This window comes from Watersipora subatra, chromosome 1 (assembly GCF_963576615.1).
Source record: "Watersipora subatra chromosome 1, tzWatSuba1.1, whole genome shotgun sequence".
Classification (NCBI taxonomy): Eukaryota; Metazoa; Bryozoa; class Gymnolaemata; order Cheilostomatida; family Watersiporidae; genus Watersipora; species Watersipora subatra.
Genome location: NC_088708.1, coordinates 5,122,960 through 5,142,775, shown reverse-complemented (window position 1 = coordinate 5,142,775; position 19,816 = coordinate 5,122,960). Strand labels below are relative to the sequence as shown.

The following is a 19,816-nucleotide window of genomic DNA, read 5'->3' as shown; positions in this document are numbered from 1 at the left end:
AAGGTGTTCATAACTAATCGCCTAACATTTGCCGTCCCAATTTGCAACCAGAGAATACAGGCCTGGCTAGACCACACATGGCTGATTGATATAGCTGTACCAGAAGATAATAGAGTAAAAGACAAATTACAAAAAAAGTGGAGAAGTACCTGAATTTAGTAAGAGGGTTGAGGAAGGTCTGGAAAACATTTGTGAGCATTTGTCCTTAGGGGGGTTTAAACATCAGGTGCTGTCAAGAATCTGGAAAAGAAGCTGATCAAACGGAATATTGAAAAAAAGGAAATCCCAAAAGTGTAATTTGCTGCACTGCGGGGATCGGCTAGAATACTAAGGAAAGTTTTGGATCTCCCAGGTTAGTTGTTCTGACACGAGTTCCAAAGACACCGACATCAGCTTAACATCGTGCTGTGTTAACTCCCAATAATAACAATAATTACGATAACAATAATAAAATTCAACACAAACGCTATCATGACAAAGTAGTAGGTAAAACAGTGCAACAATGAGTACATTACAAGAGTCACAGTAAATAAATAACAAGAGCCACAGTAAGGGCATAACAAGAGCCACAGTAAGTACATTACAAGAGCCACAGTAAGGGCATATCAAGAGACACAGTAAGTACATTACAAGAGCCACAGTAAGGGCATAACAAGAGCCACAGTAAGTACATAACAAGAGCCACAGTAAGTACATAACAAGAGTCACAGTAAGTACATTACAAGAGCCACAGTAAGTACATTACAAGAGCCACAGTAAGGACATATCAAGAGACACAGTAAGTACATTACAAGAGCCACAGTAAGTACATTACAAGAGCCACAGTAAGGACATATCAAGAGACACAGTAAGTACATTACAAGAGCCACAGTAAGGGCATATCAAGAGACACAGTAAATAAATAACAAGAGCCACAGTAAGGACATAACAAGAGCCACAGTAAGGACATATCAAGAGACACAGTAAGTACATTACAAGAGCCACAGTAAGGACATATCAAGAGACACAGTAAGTACATTACAAGAGCCACAGTAAGGGCATATCAAGAGACACAGTAAATAAATAACAAGAGCCACGGTAAGGACATAACAAGAGCCACAGTAAGGACATATCAAGAGACACAGTAAGTACATTACAAGAGCCACAGTAAGGGCATATCAAGAGACACAGTAAATAAATAACAAGAGCCACAGTAAGGACATAACAAGAGTCACAGTAAGGGCATAACAAGAGCCACAGTAAGTACATTACAAGAGTCACAGTAAATAAATAACAAGAGCCACAGTAAGGGCATAACAAGAGTCACAGTAAGTACATAACAAGAGCCACAGTAAGGGCATAACAAGAGCCACAGTAAGGACATAACAAGAGCCACAGTAAGTACATAACAAGAGCCACAGTAAGTACATTACAAGAACTATAGTAAGTACATAACAAAAGCCACAGTAAGTACATGACAAGAGCCACAGTAAGTACATTGCAAGAACTATAGTAAGTACATAAACAGAGACACAGTAAGTACATAACAAGAGTCACAGTAGGTACATTACAAGAGCCACAGTAAGTGCATTACAAGAGTTACAGTAAGTACATTATAAGAACTATAGTAAGTACATAGCAAGAATGTGATTGTTCTGTACTTGGAAGAAGATGACCTGGTTTATGTGTAAAGTATTTAATGTGATGTCAACCATTCCAACACTTTACCATTCTGCATTCAAAAGAGATTCTGATGGTGTGTGGTTTCATTTTAGAGTCATGCATCATCTACTACAGCGGTAGATTAATATGCAGCTGCCTGATGACTGGTTTATACTAAAATGAGCCATAAACACCAAATACCGGTAGTGTGTATAAATTTTATTCGATCCTTTTTTCAAATGATTGTCATATTTATAGATATACTATGGTTCCATTGAGGCGAATTAACAGGTTATTAGAGGTTTAGTTGTATCATCGCGTAAGGTCTGTGATGACAACAGTCGGATCCAAGGTATTATGCCACAATTCTGTGTAATAGCTAAGCTAGGATTAATGGGTAGCCAGTCTATTGAGCCAACAAGCTTGATCCATATTGGATCATTTTGGCACATTACCTTCATGTAAAAGTTTTAGTTCATGTCTACGTGATGAAGGTTGGACAACTCTAATCAACAAGAGCTTCATGTAAGTAGGCAGCGTAAAAATTAACTCTTTAAATAAAGTTAAAGTTTTAGATAAGTTAATTAAAAGAATTTTTAGTTTATGCCTTGCTTTTGATAAAAATATAGAGTTGTCTGCTCTTGAAGGGTAAATTAGTAAAGTAAGCGATTCTTAAGCTATAATGTCAATTCTTATACTATAAAATCTAAGGTTTTGTTTCATTTTCATTTATATCTCTCAGTGATGTAGCCGAGATAGCAAAAATATGCCAACTATTGATGACAAATAATGACAATACCATGGTTTGGCTGTAACTTAAACACTTTAGCAGCATTCAAGAGCTGTTATATGCAAACCCACTACAACTTATTTACTGGTTAAAGGTCAAAGATTTAGCGTACATAAACCACAATTTTGTTAACGAAATCACACCTTATCAGAAGAGATAAGCCGCAAGATGACTGGCTATAAGAGATTTGTGATAACACTATAGCATCACAGTTTTAGCTGTTAGCAGGACCTGACAAGTACCTCCAACATTAGCTAGTCGCTATAAATTTCTACATGGCAGACGAACGACAGCCAGTAAGCTAATTCTTATTATATTTTTGAACAAATCGTCAGCTTTTAGGCAAAAGGCATGTTTAATGTCTCGCATAGAAAATATAGCATTGTAACAACATTTGCAATCTTGCTATTTGCTATATTTAGCAACAGTTGCTATTGCTAAATGTTTGAGCTAAATTTCTTTGTAGCTTCTTGATTTTAATCAAAGCAAGCGAAAAACTGATATTTTTAGCAAATCACTGATGCTAACTGAGCACAGCTGCTAAAAGCTTATAAAAAAAACTAGAATCTTGAGATATCGTAACAAAATTACATCTGCCTTTTTGCTCGACGCTGAAAGATTTAGCTTGATTGAGAGTTTGCCATGCCTACAGTCAATAAAAACAGACTGAGTATGTTATAGCTGTATGTACCAAACCCTAAGACTGATATACATATCGCTGTCCGTCATTGCCTAACAGTTATGGCTATAGAGAGTGCTGTTGCACGGGTGGTACAATGAGTTGGAGTCGTGCTAACAGCTTCATCTTTTTTGTCTTTAAAAGTTAAACTAATGATGGCACCTATTATATTCTCTTAAAATGTGAGTGTTGTCAGGATTGTTAACATTGTTTTCATCTAGTTGCTTGCGTCATACCCTGACATTTCTGGTTTCCTATTAAACAGAAGAAAACACACATTGAGTCACTAATACAACTATTAAGCTCGAGTGATTGGGATCTGTGATTGAATCACTTGTAATAATCAATGTATTGATCAGCTAATCAGTTATGTAAGCATATACATAATATATACAGTGCTTATCTTTAGACCAGACTCTAAACTAACTATATAATCACCTATTTGAAGCAAATTTGTTCGATTGTGCAGTAGACCGGTTCAGCGAGGCGATTCTATACCTACGAACGAGTGCACGCTTGGTTTGTCGATAAATTTATTCTCTGAGAAAAAAGCATTCCATTGACAAGAAAAGACCATTGTGTTCATTAGATGCATGGTTGTGGACAGATTAGTTATAAGCTTATGCCGAGGCATAGCATATGGCAATAGGAGCTCGTAGACACTACACCTGAGGCCGACCTGCACAACTCGCCTATATACAAAATACAAAAATTTCGTACTCAGATAGTTGATTGCCGACAGGAAAATCATATTCATTTGTTAAACCTTCTGCTTCACATGTAAAAATGTCAAAGACAAAAGTTGCAAACTCCTTGAATCCAGAGGTAAGTGACAACCCTCTAACCAGAACTAAATAACTTTTGAGAATAAAATGTTATTATTTTTCGTGATGAAATGTTTTTACTGGCAAGTTTTGACTAGTTGGTGTCAAGAGTTTGAGCATCTGTAGTGTCTGTTATTTTTTACCTTTCTTATTTAAAACACTAGGTTACAGCTTACTACATTATTGCTACATCATGGTCCACTAGCAATATGTAAACCTTTGTAAGGATCAAATTTATAGCGCTGCTAGTCTAGTACCCTGACATGTAAGATAATCATCTATAACAAAGTAAAATGTCCAAACACTAAAATACAATATTACAAAGAGAGAGGTTGAGTCCTTGATATGTAATTATGGGTTCTTTGCTACTGGTGCGGGGCTCTAAAGAAACCACTACTAAGGTTTTCAAGGTTGACTAAGACGACAGAGTTGTCAGAAGTGCCAGACAACAACTCTGATCATTCTATAGTTCAGCAGTCTAGAAGGAGAGGATCACATGACTGACAGTTGATGGATCCCACTCTTTGAATGGACTCTAATGACACGAACAAGCTTTTTTCAGTTGCTCAATGAATATAAATGCAACCTTGTGAGGTGTTTGATTGAATGAAATGGGGACAGCTAGAAGACAACAGACTTCGCACTGCAGTGCTTATTGTTTGTGTTTATATAGCTATTCTACTGCTCTAGGATTGTTGGCAGTATACGACCATAACTCCCTAAAATCTTCTCATATACTAGAGCTTGATTGTTTGTCTCGCCTGAACGATTTTTTAAGAGCAGAGTCTAGTTATTCACACTTCAGCATATCTCAGAGAGAGTAGGACAAGTTCATCGAGTAGCCAGTAATGTCAGAAGACACTGTACCAATTCTTTCCAGCAGCTCAACAAACATACAATCTATAGAGGATGATGTAAGTTGTCTCCATGCATGGTTTGCAGGGGTACGCTGAGAAGGTCATATGACTCCATCTGTTGCTTATATAAGTTAAAAATTGTTATACAACTCCGTGCAGTAGCTTATCATCGGCATTCAAGTGCGCAATGATCGGTTGCTCACTCCTTATCAGCGAGTCAATGCTGATATTTGGGCTGCACTGAGCTAGTAATATACGTCCTTTTTCATTTATCTTTGAGTCAACAAAATATGTACTTCATTTGGAAGGCCAGCTGATGAGCGATAAGCAAGCCAACAAGACCACGCTTTACTTGTATAACATATCTTACATTTTAAGTAGCTTACTGTCATGAGTAGAGGAGCTATCTCTTGTGGCTTTCAGCCAGGCTTAACAAGATTATGTTGTTTTCTTGCTGCTACAAGACCTTGAAACGCGACAGAAATAATTTGCGTCAGACAATCCCATCGATGTAGAATTGGGAACCCACAGTGATTGGTTACTATAAGACAGCAGATATTTTCAGATACCTCAAATTATTATCAGAGGAATCTGTGAAAAATCTTCACCAGTTTTGAACGCAAGAAGACATCCTTTTTACCCATCCCACTATATTTCATACATAGTGTTGATGACACATAAAATACAGCATACAATGTTTGCTTGTTGTGTGTTAAAGCATGAATTAGAAGGTACATCATGCACCTACATGTATTTTAATTGAAATCAAGAGTGCAGTTTGATTCACCACTAACTAACTCAGTCTCAGGAGTGTTTATACTCACCCCGCTGGGTAAGTAGAAACACTCCGTTTTAGAGACGAGTACGAATTATAAATATTCAGAATCGCGCACAAGTGTTGAATGGAGACACCTTCATGACCTTTAACCTTTTATCTGCAATGCTAGCAACAACTGTTTTAGCTTGAGAGTCATTAGTTATAGACTGAGTATTGGTTGTGGCAGATATTAGAAGCAGTCAATAGAACAAATGAATAGTATACCAGTGCATTAAGTAGCTTGAGATTGGCAATCATACTTACAGAGACGTATGTGACCAATGTGCATTGTCAAGGAAAGCAGCTCGGTCTGCGTTTCTCTTGAATTTAAAATGAATGCTGCCTATGATATGAGCTGGTGAGACCACAGCAGCTTTCTCCAATGGAGACATCACAGTCATGTTAATGATTTTTGTGGCCTCTGTCAGTAGTTCCTTATTATCAACTTCATACCTCACGGCAGCGCCATTCATCATGAAGTGCCTCATCCTGGTGTCCTCCAAAAGAATGTTCTCTACGCTACACGAAATACTGCCAATCAACACAAAAACCTGTATAAATAGTCGTTTATAGAAAATGTAACTTCTAAGTCATCTTCTTGCTCATAGAGTCAAAATACAATTTGCTGATAGCTTTTTTATCTGGTCAGAAAATGGGTTTTCGGTGACGAGTAGTAGGAAGCGTATTTGAGTGCTGACAGCCGCTAAAAGCGGTTTGGCGGTCCTTGATCTCTCTTCATAACAATTATGATCCTTCCTTTATGTGCTGCAGCTGCTTGGTGGCCCTCCTGCTGGTACTTATGGAAATACATCAGGGGAAAAGACAGGCTTACCAGTACAGCCTCCCAGTTCAGAGGTAAACAAAGAAAAAACGATATGAAATATTCATGATACATATATTAGTGGTATTTATGCTAAAGTCTAAAAGTATTTTATCTCCTGTACGTAGTGCGATGATGTTAGCACTAGCCAGACTTCAGCTGAGTAATACACCATTGTTTTTCTGCTTGTTTTTTCTTTGAGTAAAATAATGAGCTCCAAATATTTTTTTAGCCAAGGAAGCTGCAACAAAAAATATAATGCTGGATAGAGAATTAAAAGGTCATATTATTGGAGATAAATCAGAGGATAGATTAGCATGACAACTCAACTGGTAACAGTGTTTGTTAGATTATCCTGAACAACCCGAATGTGGTTTCATTATGGTGTTAAAAAACTAAAAAAATGGTAAACATTTTTAGGGTTTTCTGCTTCTCTACAGATAATGTATAGCCTGATTACAAGCACATTACTCGTTACCTACGCCTGAGACACATAGTATAGGTAGCAACACGGACATCCCTCCCTAAACAAAATCATTAAAACGACGACAAGAGCTCAAACTCTATAAATAAAAACCTCTATAAGCCAGTTCAAACACCCTGTTGGGTTGTTTTGATTGGTCAGGCCTGTAAAGTACCTCCTGTTTGTTACTTCTACCAGGGCTGCTCAGCCTATTCTAGTCACAGATAATACTACTGATTTCAGGTTCCAGGAGAGAAGACATTCAACAGATATGTAGGCTCCGTAGTATCTTTTCACAATATCCACTATGAAGTAGATGCATCAGCTGGTTGCTGCAAATGGAGTCCAAAGGAAATCATCAAAGATGTCAGGTTTGATTATTTAAAATCTTCCGTTGATGAATATCTAGCTGTGATTTTACTGAGAGAGTCAGCACTACCTCTACTCTGATATTACTTATGTTAATATTTGTTGAACCATTTACATGATTAGATGTTATAAATACGGTGGAAGCTTACCAGCTATATCCAGCAAATTCTATTACCAGCAAAAAGAATTACAGATAATCTAAAATAGCAATACTGATCAATAAAGGCTGCTTTTCACTACCATCTATAGAACTTCCTTGAAACTTAATAGTTCTATCCTGACATAATTTTATTAGATAACATTTTGGGTTTTTCTAAATACTTTGAATAGTTTTAAGCGTGACTGATCAACCACAAACCAACAACGGACAATAATAAATCATGCAATATGTAGAGCTGCACTTCACATATATTAAGGTATTTACTGATTCGTATTTCTGTTAATAACTTTTGATATTCTGGAATAAATGTGTTGTAGCGGCCTGTTCAAGCCTGGCACCATGAATGCTATTATGGGACCAACTGGCTCAGGAAAGTCATCGTGAGTATACAATGCTTCTCTAGAGCTAGTTAGTAATAATCAATGGGTTTAATAGAATAGTGAGGCTATAAAGTTTGCGCTAGCTATTATGTAGTTCACTGCTGTCACACAGTTCACTTGCTGTCACACAGTCTACTCACTGCCACACAGTTCACTCACTGTCACATAGTTAACTCACTGCCACACAGTTAACTAACTGTCACACGGTTTGCTCAATGTCACACAGTTAACTCACTGCCACACAGTTCACTCACTGTCACATGGTTTGCTCAATGTCATACAGTTAACTCACTGTCACATAGTTAACTCACTGTCACATAGTTAACTCACTGTCACATAGTTAACTCACTGTCACACAGTCCACTCACTGGCACAAAGTTCACTCACTGTCACACAGTTAACTTACTGCCACACAGTCCACTCACTGGCACAAAGTTCACTCACTGTCACACTGTTAACTCACTGCCACATAGTTAACTCACTGTCACATAGTTGACTCACTGTCACACAGCGCACTCACTGTCACACAGTCCACTCACCGTCACACAGTTAACTCACTGTCACATAGTTAACTCATTGTCGCACGGTTCGCTTACTGTGGTGTAGTTTACCTGCCAACAGCTAAATATTTTAGCTTTTTAAACTTTTGAACAACTCATTAGTTGTGTTCCACAGGTTGCTAGATATCTTAGCTGCACGTAAAGATCCAACGGGTCTATCTGGAGAGGTGCTTATTAATGGTCACCCACAGCCAGGAAACTTTCGCCTAATGTCTGGATATGTTGTCCAGGATGACGTGGTAATGGGCACACTCAGTGTCCGAGAGAACATTCGATTCTCTGCAGATCTCAGATTGCCGAAAGGATATTCAGATGAAGAGAAAAAGGCCAAAGTTGATAGGGTTATTAGCGAGCTGAGTTTAGGTACGTAGGTGCATCAGTTGTAGCAGTCGGGTATTTAATAGCTGTTGTGAGCATCTCCAGGCGGAAAAGATATCTCATAAAAGCTGACGTTTTTTGCTTATATACACCGTAGCTTACCAAGTGACTTATAGTCACAAAGCAAACTTCAAGCTTTTTGGATTTTGATTGCTTTCGTTACATAAATGTAGTTATGCTGCGAAATCTTCTTCAACATGAGATTTGCTTTTGAGCTCGTATTTATTTTTAGGTAAATAATGAAAATCATAAACTGTTATGTATTGCAGGAATTTTAATAGCAGTTGCAACTTATTTTAATACATTTTATACAGACTAATAGTCTTTTCTACATCATTTGTATCTTTGATTGTTGTCAATGGCAACATAGTAGCAAATATAATCATCTACAAGTGCTTTGGTGTACACAAATGCTGCCATTGTTTATTCCAGAGAAATGTGCTGACACACGATGCGGTGATGATTTCACACGAGGTGTGTCAGGTGGCGAAAGAAAAAGATGCAATGTTGGTATGGAGTTGGTCACAACACCTGGAGTACTATTTCTCGATGAGCCAACTACTGGTCTAGATGCCTCAACTGCCAACTCTGTCATGAAAAATCTCAAACGGTGTGTTCTCTGTTGCCATCAATCAAAGCCAAGAAAATTGATATTTTGAGTTAACAATGCAGTTACTAAAAGTGAAACACAAAGAAATCTAGCAATTGTCATGTATTTATTAGAAACATGATATTTAATATTGAAGGTTTTGTGAAACGAGTACTGTCAATGTTTACAGAATTGCTGACATGGGAAACACTGTGATATTCTCGATCCACCAGCCACGCTACTCTATCTTCAAACTGTGTGATAACCTGTGCTTGCTAGGCAATGGTCGAACAGTCTACCATGGCCCAGCTAATCAAGCCATCCAGTTCTTCGCCTCATTAGGTGATTGTAGCCCAGCATTCTTACACACATGTAAAACCATCGCATCCCATTATTACAACTTAGCGAGTTTTTTTAACATTCTATTATAAATTTTACAAATTTTAGGATTTCATATCGAGGAACACGATAACCCTGCAGACTTTTTCTTGGACGTTATTCTTGGGAATATAGAGTCGACAACCCCAGAGAAGCTGCAAGAAATTGTTGCAAATGAGCCAGGGGCTGAAGCCACTGTGGTCATTGTCCCTGAGACGGAAAACTCCGCCGGAGACCGGGTACAATTATAGCTCACTTTAATCTTCTTTATTTTAAAAAGTTAATTCTACAATTTTTTTCCATCACTTATCTAAAAAGACCTAAATTGCATAACTAGTAGAACCTACCAAGGTTGTATGAGTGGAAACAGACCTACCGAGGTTGTATGAGTGGAAACAGACCTACCGAGGTAGTATGAAAGGAAACAGATCTGCCAAAGTTGTTGCAAAAGTTCTAGCTGTTGGTCCAAGTTCTTAACAAATCATGGCAAGTATGGCACATCATGGCATCAAGTACATGTAGGTACTGAAAAAGGCCAAAAACTGTAAAGGTTAGTTAAATAATGTTAACGATGGTCTGTTCACGGGTGGTCTGTTCACGGGTGCTCTGTTCACAGGTGGTCTGTTCACGGGTGGTCTGTTCACGGGTAATCTGTTCACCAGTGGTCTGTCATAGGTGGTCTGCTCATGGGTGGTCTGTTCATGAGCGATCTGCTGTGCAAGGTGCGCTACTAGCTAAGTAGATCTACCTTCAATGTTATAATTTGTTTAACAATAGGCATCTACGTGTATTTATTTTGGCCCTCGCTTGTTAGGGCTTTGGAGCCTGCCTGTGGCTAAACATGTACTAAATCTCATCATGAGTGAATGCAAGCAGAACTTGCAAATATAAAGGACAGTCTACATTGTCATGAATGTTTTTAGATGTTGACATCTTGTAAATAAACCCGTAGTTGTGGCAGATGGAGCTCTTTTCATGGTTTCTGGTTCATTTATTACAGATAAATGCAATATCAGATGCTTTGGCCATATGTTATGCTAAGTCAGAATGGGCTTGCAGGACCCAGGAGGAGCTGCAGCCCTATCAGGATGCTTATTTGTCCAGTAATGAGCACCTTCCTACAAACCCACAGATTTCACAATTGTCTTACCACACTAACCCTTGTGTGCAATTCAACATTGTGTGTCGGAGAACTTTTAAAAACTTGATGAGAAATCCAAGGACTTCCTTTTTACAGGTAAGTCTTAATGCTGTAGCAGAATGAAAAGTTGTTACATTATATTCATAAAATATTGAGGCCATAATGAGGAAACTATTTATAGCATGGATACAATACATAGAAATACACAATACATAGACTTCAATACATAGAAATAAGCAATACATAGACTTCAATACATAAAATAAACAATACATTGCCACAATACATAGAAAAAGACAATACATAGACCGCAGTGCATAAAAATACACAATACACTGACCTCAATACATAGAAATACACAATACATATACCTCAATACATAGAAATAGACAACACATAGACATCAATACATAGAAATACACAATAAACAGACCTCAGTGTTAGTTCAAGCTTTGCATAGGTAAATTGGCAGTGTCATATGTCATAGCCTCATCAACACACTTGCACTCACTGCTCAGACCAGGTGGATTAATAAAACAGAAGATGTTTTACAGCTATATCTCTGTGTTTTGTTTTTATTTTGGTCAATAAAAAATAGTTTTTACCATTGAATTTTAGGTGATGACGCTGGCGGTATTTGCCGTAATAGTTGGAGCGATCTACTTTCAGACGCCAGATGACTGCGCATCTGGTGTCCAGAACAGGTAAATGATTTCTTTCACAATATTTTAGACAAATATTTTATCCTTACAAAGATCAATAAAGAGCATATAGCGTTTGTCGATTAGTGTCAGTAACACATGCATATCGGTCAAACAGCCCATCTTCTACTTTCCATCAGTGTTCTGTTTACTTAACAGGGTTGGAGCCTTCTTCTTTATGCTAATGAATGTCGTATTTGGCAACCTCTCAGCTATTGATCTCTTCATCAATGAACGGAGAATATTCATGTAAGTATTCTAACACATCTCTGAGATTTCATTAACTTACGTAATGCCTAATCTCATATGTCGACACCTTGCGGAAGCATATCACATTATCGCTGACTAGAAGGTCCCAAATTGACAATCCATAGTGTCTTGTACCTTTAAACTTAACATTTAGAAGTCTCCACTACAGAGTTTGCCGTTTAGCCTTAAATATACCTATTCATGTTTTTAGCAAGTCATGCCTCACATGTGATGGGCATATCACACGCAACATGTCACATGTCACAGTGCATGAGCGTACGCGTGTATTTTATTTCATCATGCGTAGCAGATAGTCATATCATAGTCACATTAGCCTTATGGGAAGACTAATGTGAAAACCTCTTTACTATAAGAACACAATGAACAATATTATGAGTTAAAATTAAATTATTTAAGTTTTTAATATATTATTATTTTCAAATATATTTAAGTATTTAGAGCAACTTAGTGCAAAGAGATCTGGATAAGGATGAGGAAAGAATCATATTGTTATCATATTGAATCATATGTTAATCATATAAATATGATTAACATAAAATAATCCCCAAATCAAGTTAAGATGGTTATATAATATATAATGGACATAACAGACATAATAGATGGTAGTGTTAATGCTGATGTTCGGGTCATTTGTAGATGTGAGAGACCTTACCCGCAATAAGTGATGGTACATGTAGACATTTTTATTCACTTTTACTCCACTTTCACAAGGACCATAAAAAAATCCTGTTGAGTACCTTATAATATCCATTCTTGTTTTCTTTTACAGCCATGAGAATATTAGCGGGTTCTACCGAGTTTCTGCATTTTTCTTTGCCAAGCTTTTTTGTGATATTCTTCCCAACAGAAGCGTTCCAGTTCTTGGCTTTGGCATCATTACCTACTGGATGATAGGTACTATATATTTGGCATTTATTAGTCAATAAACCAATTAGACAAAATTTATTGTCATTCACTAGGTAATCTAAGTCAAGAAGAAGTGTGCTTTACATCGACTATGGATATTAAAAATTACAAATTTTGCCATCATACCACATCACATCACATCGTATCACATCATACCACATCGTATCACATCATACCACATCGTATCACATCATACCACATCGTATCACATCATACCACATCATACTACCTCTCTCTTTGTCCAGATCAAAAACTCATATAGTCTAGCTAACTTAATAAATGCATGACTTGAAGTGATGTTTAGGATCAATTATGGATAGATTAACATCCTGAGAGTCTCTCAACCTGAATTAGAACTCCAGACATCATGTCTGAGAGATGTGCTCAAGCAAGCATAGACAGCTGCCCCCTTAATGTAGTTAGCTAAAATAGCATGTTTTCTTTTGCTGTTGGAATAAGGAATCAGTCAATAGTCAGTCTTCCAACCGAGCCCAGTATTTACTTTGGGATCAACCACCATGCAACATACTGCTACTTACATCTACAGCCGATAGTTAGCGACAACCAATAAAATACTATTACATCTTTGCTACCAAGACCAAACTGACACAAAAAATAAAATTAAAGTGCATTTTAGTAAATAACATATTTAAAAAAATTGAAGTTGCGTGTTATGTTTCTGCACAGAAGCAATTAAATAGAGTATTAAATTAGAGGAATGGTTTATTGCACACTCCAGAGACAACTGATTTGATAACAGAAAACCCAAGTATTTATATGTTTGGTCATAGAAAAGCTTTGTAAAAAGCTACAAGCATTATTAATAGCTATAATGAGACAGTACTATATAATATTAGCTTGTATAAAGCTTTAGCTAAAAAGCATAATGTTTGTTGGCAAAGTACCAGTAATACTTGGCACTTGCATGACACCTCCTCACTAAGCTAAAGGTTCTTTCTGGTTCTCTTAGACCTTCGGGGTTTGTCTCTGCTATACTCATCTCCATCAGGTAGACGAGGGTTGCGTGGTCTTCTTCTAGACGGAGGTTGCTCTGTTACAGTTGTAGGGGCTGGTAGTTGCAGTTTTGTCTCCTCTGTTATATCAGGTTTATCTCCAGGGTCTTGATCTTCTTCTGTTGAGTATCTTGGTCTGAGTTGTTCAACATGTCTTCTCCAAGTAGGTCCCTTTGGTACCACTTTGACATTGAGACTACGAGTTCTATATATCTTAGTAACAATGGCTGGAACCCATCTAGGTTGTCTGTTGCGTCTAGGTCCATGATACAAGGCATAGCATGGTGCTCCAAGATTGTAGCTGTGTATCTTGCTAACTGTCTTTTCTGCCGATCGGTTGACTTCTCTGGATTGATGAAACTGTGCTATGTGTGCGGGTGATGGCAATAGGGTGTCAATCTTGCATCTCATCTGTCTTCCATTCAGCAGCTGACTGGGAGAGTATCCTGTAGGAAGTGGTGTCCTTCTATAGTGCATCAGGAACTGTTGTAGTGCAGATTTAGGTGAGAGTGACGATTTCTTCATGGCTTGTTTGAAGGATTGTACTAGTCTTTCAGCTGTGCCATTTGTAGCTGGATGGTAGGGTGCTCCAGTGAGGTGAACAATGCTTCTCTCTTGACACCACTGCTGAAACTCTCCTGAGGTGAAGCTGGTAGCATTGTCAGTGACTATGGTGTGAGGGTATCCAAAGTGTGCGAATATCTCCTCTAAGATGTCTGTGGTAGCTCTGGTAGAAGTAGATGACGTCCTGTGTATGCATGGATACTTTGAGTAGGCATCTATCATCACTAGCCATTGGCTGCCCATGAAGTTCACTGCATGATCTAAGTGAAGACGACTCCATGGTTTCTCAGGTAGCATCCAGGGATGTATAGGATACTTCTGTGGAAGCTTCTGGTGTTCAGCACAGGCAGTGCACTGTCGGCTTGTCTCCTCTATATCAGAGTCAATGCGAGGCCAATAGACAGCCGTTCGAGCTAGCTTCTTCATTCTTTCCCTTCCAAAGTGTCCAAGGTGAAGGATCTTTAATACTTCCTGTTGTAACTTGACAGGAATGACTACTCTGTTGCCATATAGAAGACAACCTTCAGTGATAGAAAGTGAATCTGAGATCTTGTGGAAGAGTGACAGCTGAGTCTCCTTCATCTCTTTGTTACCAGGCCATCCTTCTGCTGTGTAGCGCATTACTGTGGCTAGTGTTGGGTCTTTCTTTGTCTCCTTTGCTAGAACATTGTAGTCTGTAGAGTTGAGCTGTTGTCCAATAGTGTGAATAGTGCATACTGTATCAACATCATCCTCATCTTCTCTTGCATCAAACTCTTTATCAGGTCCAACTGGCAGTCTTGAGAGGACATCTGCATTTTGATGATGCTGGGTAGATCTGTATTCTATGGTGTAGTCATACTGATTTAGTATCAGTGCCCATCTTGCTAGTCTGTTGGCTGCTAAAGCTGGAACTCCTTTGGTAGGTCCTAGAAGTGTGAGAAGAGGTCTGTGGTCAGTTACCAAGATAAACCGTCGACCATACAGGTACTGGTGATACTTCTTTAGAGCAAATATGATTGAGAGAGCTTCTTTTTGTATTTGTCCATATTTCCTCTGTGTGCTGGTCAGTGTTTTTGAAACATTGGCTATTGGTCTCTCACTTCCATCAGGATAACGATGAAATAGTACAGCTCCCAGTCCAGTTTCTGAAGCATCACATGAGATTCCAATGTCAAGATCTGGGTTGAAGTGTGCTAAGACACTATCAGTTGATAGCATATCTTTCAGTTTGTTGAAGCTCTTTTCTTGTTCAGTGCCCCACTTCCAGGTCTCTCCTTTGCGTGTCAGTTTGTGCAATGGTCCTGTGAGTTGTGACAGATTGGGTATGAACTTGCTGTAGAATTGTGTAGCTCCTAAGAAAGATCTTAGCTGAGTTAAGTCTGTTGGGACTGGCATCTGTTGTACTGCATCTGCCTTCTTTCCTTTAGTGATTCCCTTTGAAGTGAGTTTGTGTCCCAGATACTCTACTGTAGGTTGAGCAAAACAGCACTTGTCTTTTCTACATCTGAGCCCTCTTTCTTCTAATCTTTGAAGAAGTCGACGTAAGTTTTGTAGATGGCTCTCTGCATTGGCTCCACTCACTAGTATATCATCTAGGTATACTGCTACTCCTGGGAGGTCTTGTGTCAGTTGCTCCATGATTTCTTGAAAATACCCTGGTGCTGAGCTTATGCCAAAGGGCAACCTCTTCTGTAGTAGTACTCCTCGGTGTGTTGATAGTGCTAGTCGTCGTTGACTTTCTGGTGCCAACAATATTTGATTGTAGGCATCTGCTAAATCAATCTTTGTGTAGCAATAGCCTCCACCTAGTTTTCTGATTAGATCTTCTGGTAGTGGGATAGGTTTCCTATGTGTTTCTAGCTGATTATTGATAGTCTTGGAGTAGTCTCCACATACTCTGATCTTCCCTGCAGCTTGACCTGTTGTAGATTTGCGTACAGGTACAACTGGTGTTCCATACTGGTTGAATTGAGTTGGTTCCCATATGCCTTTAGCTACACCTGCTTCGTATGCTTGGTTGAGCTCTTCTGTCAAGGCAATAGGAACTGGTCTGGGTCGGCAGAAGACTGGCTTTGTTGAAGGTTTGAAGTTTATCTCTATTTCAAAGTTCTTGAGACATCCTAGCTCGTCTTTGAATATTTCTGGAAATTCTTTGCACATCTCCTTACACTTGATTTGTAACCTCCCATCTGGCTGGTTCTCTGTGATTGTTGATACAAGGTTCTGTTGTAGCTTGTCATCAATAGAGATGCCTAGTTGCTGTATAGCAGTTCTTCCTAGTAGGTTGAGATCTTGTACAGCACTAATCACAAATGGTAGTCTGACTTCTTTCTGTGCATCCAATTGGGCAGTTAGCTCACATCTGCCAAGCGTCTCTATGAGATGTCCTGAGGCTGATTTGTAGTTAACTGTAGTAGGTTTTAGGTTTGGCTTTCCTAGCTTCTCCCATATTGATTTACAGATGAAGTTGTCACATGCTCCAGTGTCCAGTTCAAGTGTGAAGTTGTCTCCCTCCAGTTTGATGTTTTCAGCAAGTTTCACCATCTTGGTTGATGTGCATTCTATCATCTTTACTGGTTTTTCTGCTGCAGATGATTTCTTTTTCTTGCATGCTCTTTCTATGTGACCTTGTTTAGAACAAAAGTTGCAGGTGGCTGCTTTGAATCTGCAGTCATCCGCTGTATGGTTAGTTCGGTCACATCTGTAGCATAGCTTTCCTTCCTTCTGCTTGTCAGGTGTAGAGTTGTTTTTCTGGATTGGTTTGTATCTTGATTTCTGTTGAGCAACCTTGTTGACTTTAGACGAGTTTCCATAAACTGTCTCTTTGGCAACTTTAGCTGCTTCTTCTGTTTCCTGTGCTACCTGTATAGCTTTGTTGAAGTTGAGTTCATTGTCCTTGACCTTGAAGAGAGATTTTAGAACTGCTTCATTGTTTACAGAGCAGATAAATCTTGTTCTGAGAGCCTCATCTAATGGATCTGTAATGTCTATGAAGGCACATGTAGTTGCATCCTGACGAATTCTGGCAGCTAACTCTTGAATAGTTTCTCCAGGTTTCCTCTGCATGTCACTCCAATACTTGTAACGCTCTCTAACAATGAAGCGCTTAGGGTCATACTGGTCTTTGAGAAATTCCAGTATTTCATCCATGTTGAGGTCGTTGATCTGCTTGGGTGTTGAAAGCTGAGCTGCCATATTACTAAGCTGCTTGTAGAGTGTAGGCTGTTGGTTGGTGAGAAAAGTGCCAGCAATCTTGTCTTGATGAATAGAATTTGCTGCAATGAATGTGTTGAATCTGTCTATGTAATCTGTTAGTAGCTCTGCTGTTGGGTCAAAACCTGGGAAGGCTGGAACAGCGGTTGCAGCTGTTTCTTGTTTCCGTTGTAGGTTTTGTAGTAGTAGCTCCATCAGTTTCTTATTCTCCTCCATTCTTTCATCTTGCTGACGTCTGTATTCCTCTTGTTGCTGCTTGAACTCCTCATGCTGCTGTTGTCTATGCTCTTCTTGCTGCTTTCTCTGCTCCTCTTGCTGCTGTCTCTGGTCCTCCTGCTGCTTCTGCATTAGCTTGATCAGGTCTGCTACTTCTGCCATTGTAGTGGTGCAATTTTGAACAGTTACTCTTGTAATAAACTAGAACTCTTTGTATCGATTTTATCAATGATAAAATCTGAACAAAACTCTTTGTAACTGTTCAAAAGAGAAATCCTTGTCGCCAATTAGCTTCTGTTATGTTTCTGCACAGAAGCAATTAAATAGAGTATTAAATTAGAGGAATGGTTTATTGCACACTCCAGAGACAACTGATTTGATAACAGAAAACCCAAGTATTTATATGTTTGGTCATAGAAAAGCTTTGTAAAAAGCTACAAGCATTATTAATAGCTATAATGAGACAGTACTATATAATATTAGCTTGTATAAAGCTTTAGCTAAAAAGCATAATGTTTGTTGGCAAAGTACCAGTAATACTTGGCACTTGCATGACATTGCGTTTTTTCCTATTCGGTGATAAACAATATTTGCTGTAACTAATTGCAGGTCTGGTGAATCGCTGGCAGAGCTTTCTATTTTATTTGCTGACACTCCTGCTGACCTCATGGGCTGGCTCATCTATAGCTTTCGTCTGCAGTGCAAGCACAAGAACCCCAGCTATTGCAAGTCTCGCTTCAGCAACCTTATATGTGTTTCAGATGGTAAGAGCTGGCAGGCTACACCCATGATTTCTAGTTTATGTTAAAATATGGTAGATATATTTTATAAATTGCTAGTTAAAACAACCTTATTTATTAACAATTGTACTCAATACTAAATTTTTTCGACATACTTTGACTTTAAACAGTGTCTCCAAATAACAGTAGATGAGTCTTTGGTTTATGTTGATTAATGATTTCGATGGGTGATCTGTAGCTTTGGTAACATACCTATGTATCGATATATAGCTCTGGTTAGATTATGATAAGGCACTGTGTATTCCACTAGTTGCATGAAGCTTTCCGAGTGTGAACTATTACATCTATGTATATATTTCTCAAAGTTTGTGTTTATGTATGTGTATATGTGTGTATGCGTGTCCAGCTATAGCTGTTAAAATCTTGGAAATGATATTCCGCAATCTGATGGATTTGAACTCATTTAGATTTGCTTTGTTGTATACTTTATGCGAAGTAATTAATAAACTTTTCACAGCCTCCGCGCTTATAGAAATTTATTGGCTGTCTTCTAACATGTTTTAGATCTTCAGTGGACTGCTGGTGAACTTGGATTCACTGGGCCAGTGGATTCAATGGGCCAAATACATCAGCATATTCAGCTATTCAATGCAGGTACGTAAACAACGAGTACTGGAACTTCAGTTCGCGCATTGAGAGAGGGAGAGAGTGAAGGAGAAAAGGAGAGATTGAGCAAAAGAAATCTGTTTTGTGTTGAATCTTGTTAGTAGCGCTCGGTACTTTGTGATTGTAGGCGCTGCAGATCAATGAGTTTACCCATGTTGATTTCAACCTTACAATACCCGATACCAATCGAACGGCTAGCTGGTAAGACATTTTTTACCTTTTTTCTCTTTGTAGTATTATCTCTCAATGAATGTGCGTCATCAGTGTTGTCATGGAGAATATACCAGCCATCTTAACATTTCTTTGTAGTGTCAAAGGGAACGCTAATGCTTGGTTGGAGAAAAATAATATAGCCTACAAAACTGACTGGGACTTATGGAGAAACATAATGGCGCTTGGGGCTATAACCGCTGGCCTCATGGTGATCGCGTATATACAGCTGCGGCGGATAAAAAAGTTGAAATAAGCTAAACCGATGGAAGTATTTAAAGCTGTGACAACCATGCAGTTAGTCGATAGATATGACGGTAACCGTTTCATCATTCCTATAGCAATGGCCAATGGTGTCAGTCTAAAGTACACGCTCTATTCAATAGTTGAATATATTTCTTAATTCATGCAGCTCAAAGAATTAGGAACCAAAGTTTCAATTATTTTCGGTTTTATTATTACATGTACATACATGACTTCTCTGACTTG

The 19,816-nt window shown here is 38.5% G+C and overlaps 1 protein-coding gene across 2 annotated transcripts; it reads left to right on the top strand.

Moving 5' to 3' along the window:
* Nucleotides 1-2,624: 2,624 nt before the first annotated feature.
* Nucleotides 2,625-19,812, top strand: LOC137385459 (broad substrate specificity ATP-binding cassette transporter ABCG2-like). Of its 2 annotated transcripts, none has more exons than XM_068071922.1 (16): nucleotides 2,625-2,727; nucleotides 6,380-6,463; nucleotides 7,135-7,262; nucleotides 7,738-7,800; nucleotides 8,476-8,723; nucleotides 9,171-9,348; nucleotides 9,518-9,669; nucleotides 9,775-9,944; nucleotides 10,706-10,942; nucleotides 11,465-11,550; nucleotides 11,707-11,796; nucleotides 12,587-12,711; nucleotides 18,321-18,475; nucleotides 19,016-19,105; nucleotides 19,245-19,318; nucleotides 19,427-19,812. In XM_068071922.1, exons 1-16 carry the CDS (start codon nucleotides 2,707-2,709, stop codon nucleotides 19,581-19,583), a joined length of 2,058 nt encoding a protein of 685 aa, XP_067928023.1. In that variant the 5' UTR covers nucleotides 2,625-2,706; the 3' UTR covers nucleotides 19,584-19,812. The 2 variants fall into 2 exon arrangements, with proteins under 2 accessions (XP_067928023.1, XP_067928022.1); XM_068071921.1 differs by lacking the exon at nucleotides 2,625-2,727 and adding an exon at nucleotides 4,745-4,848.
* The last annotated feature ends 4 nt before the right edge of the window (nucleotides 19,813-19,816 follow it).

Coding starts and splice junctions, on each gene's coding strand:
- LOC137385459 (XM_068071921.1), top strand. CDS start 4,783: ATGTCAGAAGACACTGTACCAATTCTTTCCAGCAGCTCAACAAACATA. Junction 10,943..11,464: donor CAAGGACTTCCTTTTTACAG/GTAAGTCTTAAT, acceptor ATTGAATTTTAG/GTGATGACGCTGGCGGTATT. Junction 12,712..18,320: donor CATTACCTACTGGATGATAG/GTACTATATATT, acceptor AACTAATTGCAG/GTCTGGTGAATCGCTGGCAG.